The sequence below is a fragment of the Euleptes europaea genome, chromosome 4 (genome assembly GCF_029931775.1).
Source record: "Euleptes europaea isolate rEulEur1 chromosome 4, rEulEur1.hap1, whole genome shotgun sequence".
NCBI classification, from domain to species: Eukaryota; Metazoa; Chordata; class Lepidosauria; order Squamata; family Sphaerodactylidae; genus Euleptes; species Euleptes europaea.
In genome coordinates this window covers 65,558,324-65,572,149 of record NC_079315.1, presented here as the reverse complement: position 1 = coordinate 65,572,149, position 13,826 = coordinate 65,558,324, and the positions used below count along the sequence as shown (strand labels likewise).

Below are 13,826 nucleotides of genomic sequence, written 5' to 3'. Positions count from 1 at the left end.
GGCTGCTTCATTCATTTCTTGCTTCTCAAAGAAACAGAATGTGGCACTAAATGGTCCTCTGGTTTGAGCCACATACAGTCCTTTTGTATTTGCACCTGTCATAAAAACACCCTGATTTTTAGCTAAAGGTAACATCCAATGGGCTGGGTGGCATTATGTGGGCAAAGTCCCACACACACAGTCCTAGTGGCAGAATTAGACAGTTACATTAGCAGCCAATTAATCATGTAATAGGACTTGATTTATAATGCATCACGCTGTGTGGAGCTACAGCTGCTATGCTACTAGCTCAACTGTATGTTTATCAGACTCTGCATCACATCTCCCTCCGCCTGCTCATCAGTTCTTTACCCAACAGCCCTCAATCATCAGAGCTGCATTTAAAATTTCCCAATAACTACTCACAAGAAGTAGGACTACTGCAGTACAACCCAAAACATTCACAACAAAAAATACAAACATACCATATACGGCTCCTATGCTATATACCCATATCTTGTTACACAGGAAACCTTATTAAAAAATTTAGGGGGCATCTTTAGCAATCTTTTAGGGTATCAGCAATCTTACTGTAATATGTAGGTAGAAGCAGATTTCTTGGGGTTCATTTGATTGGGTTTAAATTGTAATGTTTTAATTGTGACTTGTAAGCCATCTTGAGGTATGAAGAGAGGTGGGATACGCTATTTTAATAAATTTTTTATTTCTTTGCTTCGTTTGTACCCCAATGTGAACCCAAAGTGGCTTTCATTGTTCCCTTCTCCTCCATTTTACCCTCACAAATAATGCAAAGATCTACAGTTTACTGACCACCACCCCCGCACCTGAGGCAAGACAGTTTTATTACAGTAACAGTTTACAATATGTCCAAATATTGTTTCAGCTCAACCGTCATGTTTGTCATCACTTGTCAGCAACCCACTGTCTCTCAGCATCAACCTGGCACCTGTAATGCACTCATACTTATAACAAAATGGGTGGCCCCATGCAAATCTTTACAACTGGACTGTTTGTAAACAAGAATAATTTTCTGCAGGAAAAAATATATGACTTTCTTCCCCTTAACCCTATAAAGATGAAGGGAATTCCAAAACCACCAGAATGAGGACTGTGCACGCGATCTGCCCTCACACACCCACAGAATCCTGGTAACATTAGGACAAAGAGCAGACACAAATCTTTACTGTTCCCTGTGGCCATTTCCGTATGTTTTTCTTCAAGCTACAGCCCAATAAGGCATGAAAATTGGGGGGGGGGGGGCAACATAGTTCACACTATCAGGCAAGCATCCACTAATCCAAAGTTCCACTTTTACTAGAAATCCTCTTACCTTAAAGGGGGGGGGGCTTGTCCCTTTGCAGCTTAACCTTTGAGGGGGATTAGTTCAGTTCTTCTAATTTTCAATAACCCCCATCTCCCCCTTTTTGCGTACTGGGCTATCATTCAGTTGAAGGAAAGGGAGGGGAAAACTGCTTATCTCGCTTCAGCCAAACAGAACAGTGTGAAAACGAAATTTTACTTCCTTCTACCCCTCAATTCCTAATGGGAGACCTTAGTTATAGGATCACAACATTGGCACATCTTGCACAACTATTACAAACCTTATGGAAACATGTATAAAGTGCACTGAGCATTTAGGACAACTCTTAACTTTTATTATTATTTTGTATCGGCTGTCAAGTTGCTTAAAGAATGATAAAAGGATAGGTTTTTTCCTAAGCTGCAAAATTCCAAGCGGTGGTTGTGATTCTAAAAACAAAACCAAAGAGGGCAATCATTCCAGATTAAGTAGAGTATAAATATATATGACCCTGTTTAGCATTTATAAGAGTTATCCGCCACACACTATTGTCCTGACCAATTTCCACACTGTCATATCATGAAAGGTGTTCACAAAACACGTGCATCTTTGTCCTCACCAAAACTGATGGTCTACACCAGGGGTCCTCAAACTACGGCCCGAGGGCCGGATCCGGCCCCCGGAGGGCTTTTGTCCGGCCCGGAGACCGAGAAAGCCAGTCCCCCCTTGCCCCCCTCCCCAGAGCTTTTCTGGGCTTCCTGGCGGCGTGCGCACAGCCAGAAGCCTCCCTCCCGCCCCAATCGCCCCCTTCCCTATTCCCTCTCCAGCCCAAAACCCCTTTCCTGGGCGCACGAGGCATCTTGCTGCCTCGCGCGCCGCCCAGTCGCCCCCTTCCCCCTCTCCCACCCTCCCCAACCCAAAACCCCCTTTCCTGGGCGCACGAGGCATCTTGCTGCCTCGCGCGCCGCCCAGTCGCCCCCTTCCCCCTCTCCCTCACACCCTCCCCAACCCAAAACCCCCTTTCCTGGGCGCACGAGGCGTCTTGCTGCCTCGCGCGCCATCCAGTCGCCCCCTTCCCCCTCTCCCACCCTCCCCAACCCAAAACCCCCTTTCCTGGGCGCACGAGGCATCTTGCTGCCTCGCGCGCCGCCCAGTCGCCCCCTTCCCCCTCTCCCTCACACCCTCCCCAACCCAAAACCCCCTTTCCTGGGCGCACGAGGCGTCTTGCTGCCTCGCGCGCCATCCAGTCGCCCCCTTCCCCCTCTCCCTCTCACCCTCCCCAATCCAAAACCCCCTTTCCTGGGCGCACAAGGTGTCTTCCTGCCTCGCACGCCGCCCAGTTGCCCCCTTCCCCCTCTCTCTCCCACCCTCCCCGGCCCTTGGGGGGGGGGCTGGGAATATCTCCAGGGAGAAGAAAAAGACTTGTGGCCATTTATGCACAGGAGGTCTTGCCTTGGATTTGCCGCTCTCCAGATGCACATTTTCCCCATCCAAATTCTCAGAACTCAAAAGTAAGCTCTCCCCTTCCCCGGGCAGGGTTTGGAGAATTCGGATGGGGAAAATGTGCATCTAGAGAGCGGCAAATCCAAGGCAAACCCTTCCATAAATAAATGGCCTTGGTTTTTACATGCCGACTTTCTCTACCACTAAAGGGACACTCAAATTGCCTTACAATCCTCTTCCCATACCCTCCCACAACAGACGCCCTGTGAGGCAGGTGGGACTGAGAGAGCGCTAACAGAGCTGTAACTTGCCCAAGGTCAGCCAGCTGGCTTCGTGAGTAGGGGTGGGGAAACCAACCAGGTTCACCAGATTAGCCTCCGCTTCTCATGTGGAGGAGTGGGGAATCAAACCCAGTTCTCTAGATCAGAGTCCCCGCTCCAAACCGTCACTCTTAACCACTACAGGGGGAAGGTCTGGGCTTGTAAGGAGGATGCTTTTCCGGAGAGCCGCCTAGCGCCGCCGCCGCCTCCCCCGCAACAGTCTGGCCCCCAACAGTGTTTGAGGGCAGTGAACTGGCCCCCTGTTTAAAAAGTTTGAGGACCCCTGGTCTACACTATCCTATTGCAACTCAGCTGGGCCTCATTTTATAATGCAATACTATTCAAACATCATGTTGTTTCCCACCACTAAAAAAGCTCAATGGCAAACAAAACAGATTCATTTAAATAAAAGAGAACCACAGAAAACCACAGAATTCCCTATATGTATGTTATCTGTGTTTGTTTGTCTGTGTGTGCGTGTCAGGATCACACAGAGAATGGTTGTCATTTACATACTATTGCTCTTTCTCTAACAAAAGGCCACAAGTTTGTGTATGCAAAGATACTGGAGGAATCAGTTTTATGGTTTACGTAATTGTTGGTAAAGTAGCTTTCCAATTATCACAAACCTGCTAGGAAAAGGAGGAATGCATTATGTGTTAATGATCGCAACCAGGGGTCCAGGCTGAACTCTTTTGTCAGAACTACAGCAGATCCTCCCTGCAGCTTCACCATTAACATGTCTGTTTCCTGTCAGCCTACTCAGAGATAATGCCATTTATCTCAGGGCGGCACAAGACCAGTCATTAGCTTCAATAACAGACATCAAACAAAGGCCGGATGATGTTTTATCCGAGTTGCATAGTCTGCAGCCAAGAATCCCATTGCCTAACCATTCAGAAATTCAGTTTTTATCTTACACAATGATTGTTTTCAGTTACTGTATCAACAATTTCAGTTAGCTCCTTTAAAGAGTATTTCCTGGAAATGTTAGTGAACAGCTTTTACCGTGTACAATTTGATAATTGGTAATAACTTACTAAAATTATCCTTTGGGAGTTTTTTTTCCCCTTCCCCATTTTCTTTTTACTTTCATGCCTCTAGGGGAAACACTGACAGAATAATTCAAGCACTTGCTAAATAATGAGATATTTGAAAAACTGACCTTCATTGTGCTTGCCTGCAGGACTTGATTCCCTGTTCTCAATTCTTTAGTGCCAAGCTTAGCTTTTAATAAAAGCAGAGTGTTGAAATACATACATGAACATATATTTTCCCTTCATTTTCTTGTATTCTAGCAATACACAGCACTACGAAGTTATAGGAAGGTGTTTTAAATTTAAAAAAGTAAAAATGTGATCAAATCTCAGTTTATTCTGTTTCTGTTTTTATGTTGAAACTAAGAACAGATGGTACATTCCACATTAACTTGAATCTAGTTATTGAACACCTCCATGGTTACAGGGGATTTTTGATTCACACTTTTAACATACATTTCATTTACTGGACTATAAAATGCTATTTTGCAAAAACAAAACAAAAAAACCCACATCTGTACATGGACATAATTAGGTCTGCAGAAAAACCTTTTAAAGAACAAGCTTAACCTTATCCTGTCTTCATAAGCTTTTCCCCCCACTGGGTATTTATGAAGTTATTCAAATACACCCCCCCACACACACAAATTATGGGTGTCCTGTGGGAAATGTGCAATCCTTCAAGCATTAGCAACAACCTTTAAATTCTGTTCTTTATAAATGTTCCAGACCAATCTCTGTTGTTTCAGTGTTACTTCAACCTTGCGAAGGAATTCAATACAGAATGGATCTGATCTGAAAGGTCAGCGGGTTCACAAGGAAAGCTTTCCTCAGCCAAAGGGCAGCACCTCTTCACCTAGATCCAAAAACGTTGTCACACTACTAGACTATGCTCATTGTTAAGCACCCAATAGTTATCTATGTTTTCAACAGCTAAATCCCTTATGTAGCTTTCAAAACAGTTTGCTGTCAAACAATGGACTTTGTCCTTTAATTAAAGCCAGTGACCTTTCTGCCCTTTTTCTCCCAACAGTGAATAAAGGACCTCCAAGTAGTAGCATTTGTAGACATATTTTAAAAAACACGTCTCCATAAACTAATTAAGTCAAAACATGTCTTTAATTCATAGTCGTGTAAAAAGAAAAATCTGTCCAGGATACCATGATGAGTTATGTGGGTGTGCTATGATAAATTTGAGAAGTATGGCATACATGCATGATAATCAACCGTTGGAAAATGTACATAAATATAAGATGCAAATGAATCTTTAAAAATTACTTTATTTACTTCCTTTATACTCTACCTGTCTCCCAAATGGGGACCCAAAGTTACTTTCATTGCTCTCCTCTCATTCATTTTATCCTCACAACAACCCTGTGAGGTAGTAGAAAAGAGCAAGAGTCCACTGGCACCTTAAAGACTAACAAAATTTCTGTCAGGGTATGAGCTTTCGTGAGTCACAGCTCACTTCTTCAGATACAGCTCACTTCTTCAGAGACTGCTGAATTACAACTAATAATGAAGCTCAAGACAATGCATTCTCATGGAGTAAATAGAGATCTGAGATTCCTGACTCATTGCCAATGCTAATTTCTCCAAGACTACTACCCCTCTGTATAGCACACCTAATCCAATCTTGTCATTTACTTGCTTTTGACATTTACATTGCCCTAATCTGTCTAATTCACTCTTTTCTACTTAAGGATAGATGGAATCACATTCTAGCTGTATCTGAAGAAGTGAGCTGTGGCTCACAAAAGTTCATACCCTGCCAGAAATTTTGTTAGTCTTTAAGGTGCTACTGGACTCTTGCTTTTTTCTCCTGTGAGGTAGGTTAGGCTGCAAGTGTATGACTGGCACAAGGTCACTCAGAAGTTCCCATGGGTATCTGAATCTTATCTTGCAGATCCTAGTTTTTGCTCTAACACTAGCAAGTGTGTACATGAACTATCTGGAGTCGATGCATATCAACAGCCAGTGTTTCTTCAAGATATCTAGGTACATAATCTGCTGGATGTTGTAAATTTGCACAACAGTGTGCTGGTTATGACCTTTAAAGACCTTCATGGCACAGGATCCACATTCTGGCAACCCTAGTCTCTTCCCATATGCTCCTGTGTGCCAGCTGTGGTCTTCAAGCTGTCACCTGCTAGCTGTTCCCTCACTTAGGGCGGCACTCCTGGCATCAAACAGAGCCTATGGTTTTTCTATGGTAGCTCCCAGCTATGTACCAGATTCCTTGAGTGGTGAGGGAAGTAGTGTCTCTAGAGGAGTTTAGAAGTTACTACAAGTCTATGTTATTTGCCAGGGCTTTTAATGTTGGCTGCAGGCATTTTGGGGGGGGGGGAGGGTTACTGTATATATTAAATGTGAGCTTGTAAGCCACCTTGAGCCATAGGGAAAGATAACATATAAATATTTGAATAAATAAATAACCTGGTATAATGCACATTGCACAATTAGGCACATTTGCTGCAATGTGCCTACACATCTTATTACATATGAGGCTATATCAAATATTCCTGCAGACAATCCAAATCCCACAAAGGCCAAAGCATCGCAGAAATTGCAAAATAACAGGGACAGGAGAAATTTCTTTTGGCTACCATTACAATGTGTTGTGGGAATGTTCAAAGGGAGCAGGCAGTAGAATTCCAAATCTGACATGAGTAGTTAGCCCACTTGTCAAAATCTGATAACTGAACGTTGTTCTTTGTTTCATTTAGTTAAGCATATCAATGAAGGCTGAACCACCAAATGGGCTGAAAGCATGCAGTCATTCTAGAACTCCAGAAACACACAACTCTCTAAGATTCAATAGATCGTATTTTGCAAGACAGTCTGCAGCAGAAACAGGGGAAAAAACCAATCCAAAACAGACACTTTAAACTAGATCTGAAGATTATACTGTTACTGCAACATTTTAAGAATCTGTTCAAAGCCCACCATACAATGCATGTATAATACTAACATTTTAAACACTTCATTATCTTCAGAAACCATTTACAGGAACTTTATAGTTTAAAAGTATAATTGATATGACAACCTAGAGTTGGCAAAGGCACGCTGAAGCCAAGAAAGATGCTGTTTCTCTGTTAATCACATATCTGAGTTTCACCAGCTACATGAACAGAGAAAAGATTGAATCGTCATGGGACACTTGAGGATCTTGAAGACGGAATCAAAAACTGCCACCTTGTTTGCAGCAAGGTTTTGCATTCAAATGCACAAGATGTGATTGAAAGGAATTTCTCCTATAAATTAAAGATAAAAATTGGAGAGACCTTTTAGACAGTAAGGCAACACACCAGGGTGACAGACAATGGGCAGCACTGCAGGGTTCTAACAAGTAAAGCCATTAAAGTCAGTAAGAGCCAACAGCAGTGGGTGTTACTGGTAATTCAAGCTCCACCAATTCTATAAAAGGCAAGAACTGAAATGTGAAGTGGTGCTTTAGCAGAAAGCTACTCCAGACAGGTTTGTTCCTAGTTTACACATTACCTCATTTACATTACACTGGCTGAAATGTACTTGCTTGTGTATGAATTCATTCCTCATATAATTTCCTGTGTGACTGGAATGAAAAGGAACACAAAAACTGGAGAAAACCACACCACTCTCTAATCTCTTGTTGCCATGACAGCAGCCTTTGAGATACTGAAATGTTCAGATTGCCAGCTAAACAAAATTGTTGAATGTGAACATTTGGCTGAAAGATTAAAAGGCTAAGGGGGTTACAAAAGGCCAGTACCTCCCACATTCCAGGCATCCACTGAATCCAATCAAATGGCTCTGACTCCTTAACCACAACCATTGTGAAGACTGGATTAGGGCAATTTATCTAGATAGTTAAAGCAGATTAGAGAGCTGCAATTTGAAGACTATTGGCAACAAAAGCAAATGCCTACTGTACTGAGTTAATAAAACGACCACGGGATTTTAGAACAGCTTTCCGAGCAAGCAGAAGCATTTCACTAAACCAGAACACAGAAACGCTTGTATCTAGCAAGTAAACAAAACCAGGTTGTTTTTTTGTCCCCCTCTGCATTTAGGAAACAATCAAACAGACCATTCACACCCATGCTTGCTTTGTGTTAGCAAAATTTAACGCAAAGCTCTAAACAAAAGAGAAATGTACACCCAGTAAATTCCATCAAAATGTGGCCTCATAGAATTCATATCTAACCAACTACTGATAATCCATATCTTAACAACTAATTCATATCTAAACTATTTTTTAGCAAAAAAAAAAGGTGGGGGGCAGGGTTGCAAATTGACTGTTCACTAAAGCATTATGAACTAATCATATGACGAGTCACCCAACATGTTGTAAATAGTGCAAACCTGCTCCTGAACACCTGTAAACAACTGTGTGTGTTTAACCCATCAGTTAAAAAGTTCTGCACTTGTGAATATTGAGCCTGGGAACTGTGGAGAGAAATAATGGAAGAACAATTATATGTAATCGTGACAAAAACAATCAGCCTTAAGGCTTTTTTGGGGGTGGGAAAGTCTTGTCTTTGTTTAAACAACCTGTAGAATTAATTTCGACTCTTTAATTGTAAGTCAACAATCAGTTCCTAGATGACAAAGGAAGCTTCTGTCTTCTGCATACAGAACAATCCCTGCTTATGCCAAACCTTGCCCCAGTGAGCAATAACAATAGCCCAGAGAAACCAGGGCTCTCCACCCCCCCTCAGGATGCAAGACCATTTATCGTTAACAGAGTACATCCTTCAGACTTCAGTGGAGAGGAAGAACAAACACATACATTTTTCAACTACTCAACAAACAGGCAGTTCACATCCAGGAACTCATCAAGAATTTAGATAAGAGGAGACTGCTGGACAGAGGACAACATGTTCCCCCATATCTGGACAGAAATATTTTGCACACATCTCCGCACAGCGTGCCTGTCCCCTCCCCCACTACCCTCCCTCCAAACAGGTTACAAACTCATTGTGCGTCTGCTGACAAATGACTCCCTCATAGCAGTATCAGAACTATGTTAGGCTTCTTGCCTTTTGTACAAGCAACAATGACCCTCCACTTCGCCCCCACCTCCCCCCCAAAAAAGAAAGCACCAAGAAGAACCAGAGGTCCGCTTTGTATCTTTCCTTGTTGTTCTAAGCCAAACCAAACAGAAGCCCAGTAAAGGATGGTGACAGTTTTCTTTGATGCCTGGGGAGAAGAGTCACCCCACCATTTTAAGGATACAAGCAGTAAACAACAAGCAAAAAGACTTGCATCCAAGCAGCACACATACCAGCTAAAGCAAGCCTGCAATTTGTAAGATAAACACTCCGAAGTCAAGACTAATACAAACTACAGCTTGGGTACCATTTCCTGCAAAAACAATCATACACACAGAGAAAAAATACTCCAGGGTACAAGCAAGTGGGTGGGGAAATTAGTCAAGTAGAAGAGTTTGAAATATTTGACAGTATGCAAATGCAACAAGGACACACAATTTGGAAGTTTTATCACAAAATGAAGAAAGGATGGATGGTGTCCTACCTTTTCTGTTTTCAGTTTCTTGATTCGCCTGTGGCTGTCCTCTTCTTCCTCTTCTTTCTTTACCAAAATAGAGTTCCCCATTAACCCTGAATCTGGGGCACTTTTGTTCACATCCCCCACTGTGGAGGTGGTGCAGTGGAAAGGACTGTTGCTCCCAGCACCACCTCCCTTGGCCCCAAAGCCATACAAGTGCCCAGAAGTTTGGCTGCTGTTGCTGGGGTGTCCCTGCTGGAGGTCAAGTTGCTTTTCTTTCCTGGTTTTCCCTCCATCTTTATCCCTCTTGGAGCCTCTGCTGCCCTGGGCTTTGCCTGGTTTCTCCTCTTTATTTTTCCCACAAGAGGCAATAATGTTGTTATTGTTGCTGGTGTTGCCATTTGGGCTGTTGTTCACACTTTGACCCAGTGCTGAATTCATGCCAGGTGCCTCGCCTGAGCGCCCTTGGACTTCCTGCCTCTTGCCAGCACTGCTGATTTCAGGAATTCCATACAAGGCAGCAGAAGGCAGAGATTTACTAGCATCCTTCGAAGTTTTACTCCTTTTCACTTTTGATTTGCTAGTTTCTTTGTGTGAAGAATTCCCCTGAGAAGCAGGGGGCTGAACAGACGCAAATTTTAGGCCATCAGCTAAGGCTGAGGTAGCATTAACCCCACTAGAAGCAAGACCCCCACAATCCTTGGAACTGGTGGAATTATTCATCTCAAATTTTTGTCTGTCCTTTTCCAAATCAGCATCCAAATCAATTATTAAATTACCAACCCCAATTTCCCAGTCATCACCACTGTCATAAGTATCAACTGTGTTTGGATCCACACCTTTGCCAGCAGTGGAAGTGTTCAAGGACATCCTGAAGATGAGACCTCTTGAGTAAAAATCAGACGAACTTTCCTTTGGAGATGAGGGGACATTCGTCTATCTCCGTGGGGCCTTTTAAAGTGTAACTCTTCTTGCCTTCGTTCCCCAGGTATATCTGGGTATATACCCTGAAGTCCAGGTCCACCTTTTCCTGTGAGGAAGGGGAAAAGTCGAATATATCTTGGCCGGGGGTTACCAGAATGTAATAAAATTACTACTATAGAGGCAAGGGAGAGAGAGAACACTCCATATTTTAATTGTTAAGAGGTTTGTTAAATTGCAGCCTTTGATAATGAACATCTTCCCTAGAGTTGCATCCCATGCTCCAAGATCACTCTTAAAATGCCATGTCCAAAAAAACACAAACCCTTTAAGTTGCAGGATTTAAATCCACAAAGCTCCCCCAAAAATACAAAAACTGGAAGTGTGATTCTGGATCACCACCTAGGCACAAAGGCAGTTCCCTCCCAAATGCATTTTCACAGATTTTGTAATTTTAAACAAGATCCATTCAAGTTATGTGACTTTTCTCCAGATCTGATTAGCTTGTTCTCTGGAGGGGCAGGGGAGACACAGAAGACAGCACTGAAATCCAACAAAAAGTGTATTAATTTCAACATTATTAACTGGGGGGAAAGAGAATACATAATTTCTATTTAAAATGCACACAAGATAACATTCCTAGATGTGCCTCCAACATCCTCTTAGGTCAGCTCAGTCTGTTAAATACAGTATTACTGACTGTACAGGAAACTGATTAAGACATATACTTTAAATGATCTACACCAAGGTGGCCTCTAACCACAAATGAGTGTGTCACAGATTAGTTAAAATTATTTTTAAAGGAATCTGTCCTTTTAAAAAATGAGTTGGTGTCCAAATATTTACATACATATTACATACGTTGCTTACCTTTAATCCTTTATCATTTTTAATTAAGCCAGCAAATCAAAAATCTGTCCTCACTGCAACCAGCAAGAACTCAGTGCCCCATTTAATTTTACTTAAAGAGCAAGTGAACGAGAAGTAGAAACCAACTAACATTTCTGCCAGAGCAATCGGTGAATAACATATCTCCCTCCACTTTGGCACGCGAACCAGAAGTCTTTTCCCCCCCCTTTTTTGGGGGGGATTTGGTTTTCCTCTTTTAAAGATTTTGTTCCTCACAACTTCGCAGGCTGGAAGATAGTATTTCACATTCCCAACACCAGAAGCCTCAAGCACCAAAATAGCTTTTTCCCCTTCCCTGCTTGAGCAAGCACCAAGATATGATTGTAGCAAAAAATAAAAACTGCAAAATGTTTTTCTCCCCCAACTTCACATTCCGTCTTCAGTTCCAGATTCTACAGCCATCCTGATCAGTAAGTAAGGATTCCATGAAACAAACCTACAGGCGTCCGGTTGTTACAAGGCAGAATGTGCTAACATCGGGGAAAATTAGTGAAAGAGAAGGAGGGGGAGGGGGGCAAAGAAAGGACTGAAAATCTGGGCTGGATTCCGCCTCTTAGTCGGGAAGTGGCATTTTTTCCCCCTCCAGTCCTGACTTCTTGAACTAACTTGAGGGCAAAGGAAAAGGAGGGAGGGGGGTCGAAGAAAAAGCAGAGGGAGAGAAAAAGAAAAGGTTTGATCAACCGATAATCAAAATACCGGACGGGGGTAAAGGAGCAAGAGTGTTTTCAGCATTTCCAAGCATATGATTTCCCACCATTTAAAGTTTGGGCTGTAAAAAAAAAAAAAAAAAAGACATCTTATTCCAGATGCTGTCCAGGAAAAGAGGCAGCTCAAAAGTGAATAAGTCATGTGGTGAGCAATTCAGTAATGAGAGTCCAAGAGATAAAACGGGAGACCTTGTTTTCAGGACAGGTTTTGGGGTTTTTTTTTGGGTTTGGTTTTTTTCGCCCCAAAATCCGTTTCCGCACAGGCTAGTTCATCTCCTCTCTGGCTCGTTTATTTCCCACCACCTCCTTCCTCTTCTTGTGCCTCTCGGAGCTTGGCTTAGTATTTTTAATTGGCTGGCGTTTGGAAGCTAAAAGCTGTAATGAATTGTTGATAGATTGGAAAGCACAGGGTTGCTGCGCTGGAAATGTATGGTAGAGGGGAAGGAGGGAGGGAAGGAGGGGGATGGGCGCGTTAGTAACAACCAACCATCTATAAGGAGCGATTTTGTTACAGTTCAAGCTTTTCACATCACGTGAGGATCAAGGGCTCAATTGGTTGCCGTGAGAACAAAAAAAAAAAAGGGTGACAACCGTATCAAGGAAATACTGATCTGGTCTTTAAAAGAAGAGGGTGGGGGAAAATATTAAGGTCTATTTTCTCTCTCCCTCCCTGGTGTTGGCACAGCTACAAGTGATGAAGCTGAAACATTACTCCCCCAGCACTGGCTTCTCGGGAGTTAGGAAGGAGTGAAATGCACGATTGCAAAGCGCCCACTGCAGAGAGGAGCACCTGATCAACCTTTCCTCGAGCTCTGTGCAATTTGTAATTCTTAACACGGCACGGATCCTTTCCTGGAGATTTGTGTGTGTGTGAGTGTGTGTGTGAAAGCCTCCTCCTACCCAGCACAACCAAACCCTGCATGGCGATCAAATCAATCTGTTCTTTATTTGGCCGTGGCAGTTGGAGGTTGCATTTTTCTTTTCTTTTTAGCATTGCGTTACTATTGGGGGTGGGGGTGGGGGGAGACTGTGCGTGGTAATGACAAGAGCTCATTGCACCAAAGCCGCCAGACGGTCTTATGCTGTCGGGGTCGGGGTTCTGGAGAAAGGGGGCCAGGCGCTAGGCAGAAGGGGTTGGCGTCCGTTTTATTTGCCCCGCTTGGTCAGTTAAACGCCCCCCCACACCGTAATCAGGTTTGACGCCCCCCCTCGCCCCCCCTCAAGTGCACGTTAAGGATGATTTGTGTGAGACGCTGCAAACGCGTTTGCCCTCTCCTAAAAGATCCCTCACCTCGATCGTGGATTTATTTTCTTTTAAAACCCGAACAAGCCGTTTCTTTTTCCGATGCACAAATTTGTTAACGCATTTATATATCTATATATATAAAAATCACCTCTAAAGTGCTAGAGATAAGCAACCGTACTTACGATCTGTATTGAATCGAGTTGGCCTTTTCCTTCTACAACTGCATTGAGTGTGTTTTTTGTGGCAGCCGGTTTTTATTTTTGGAAAAAAAAATCTAATTTCTTCCAACAGATTTATGGGTTGTTGTTTTTTTTAAGAAAAGAGCACCAGATTGCATGAACTTTCCTTTTTAAAAAAATAAAAAATAAAAGGCTTGTTTTTAAAAAAAGGGGAAAAAATCCTTTCAAACACACACAGACTCTCACACACCACACGCTACACAACCCGCTGCCT

At 43.0% G+C, this 13,826-nt stretch overlaps 1 protein-coding gene across 6 annotated transcripts in view; it reads right to left on the bottom strand.

Moving 5' to 3' along the window:
* ZNF608 (zinc finger protein 608) overlaps positions 1–13,576 on the bottom strand; it is a 142,278-nt gene extending 128,702 nt beyond the window's left edge. Inside the window, exons 1-2 of one of the 6 annotated variants that reach the window (XM_056849192.1) lie at positions 13,556–13,576; positions 9,618–10,620 (exon numbers count right to left, since the gene is read on the bottom strand). In XM_056849192.1, coding sequence (XP_056705170.1) covers positions 9,618–10,460 — 843 coding nt within the window. In that variant the 5' untranslated portion in view covers positions 10,461–10,620; positions 13,556–13,576. Of the gene's footprint in view, positions 1–9,617; positions 11,020–11,381; positions 11,963–13,555 lie in introns of those variants that run through there. The other 5 variants (XM_056849194.1, XM_056849193.1, XM_056849189.1 and 2 more) reach the window with 5 other exon arrangements.
* Between the last annotated feature and the right edge of the window lie 250 nt (positions 13,577–13,826).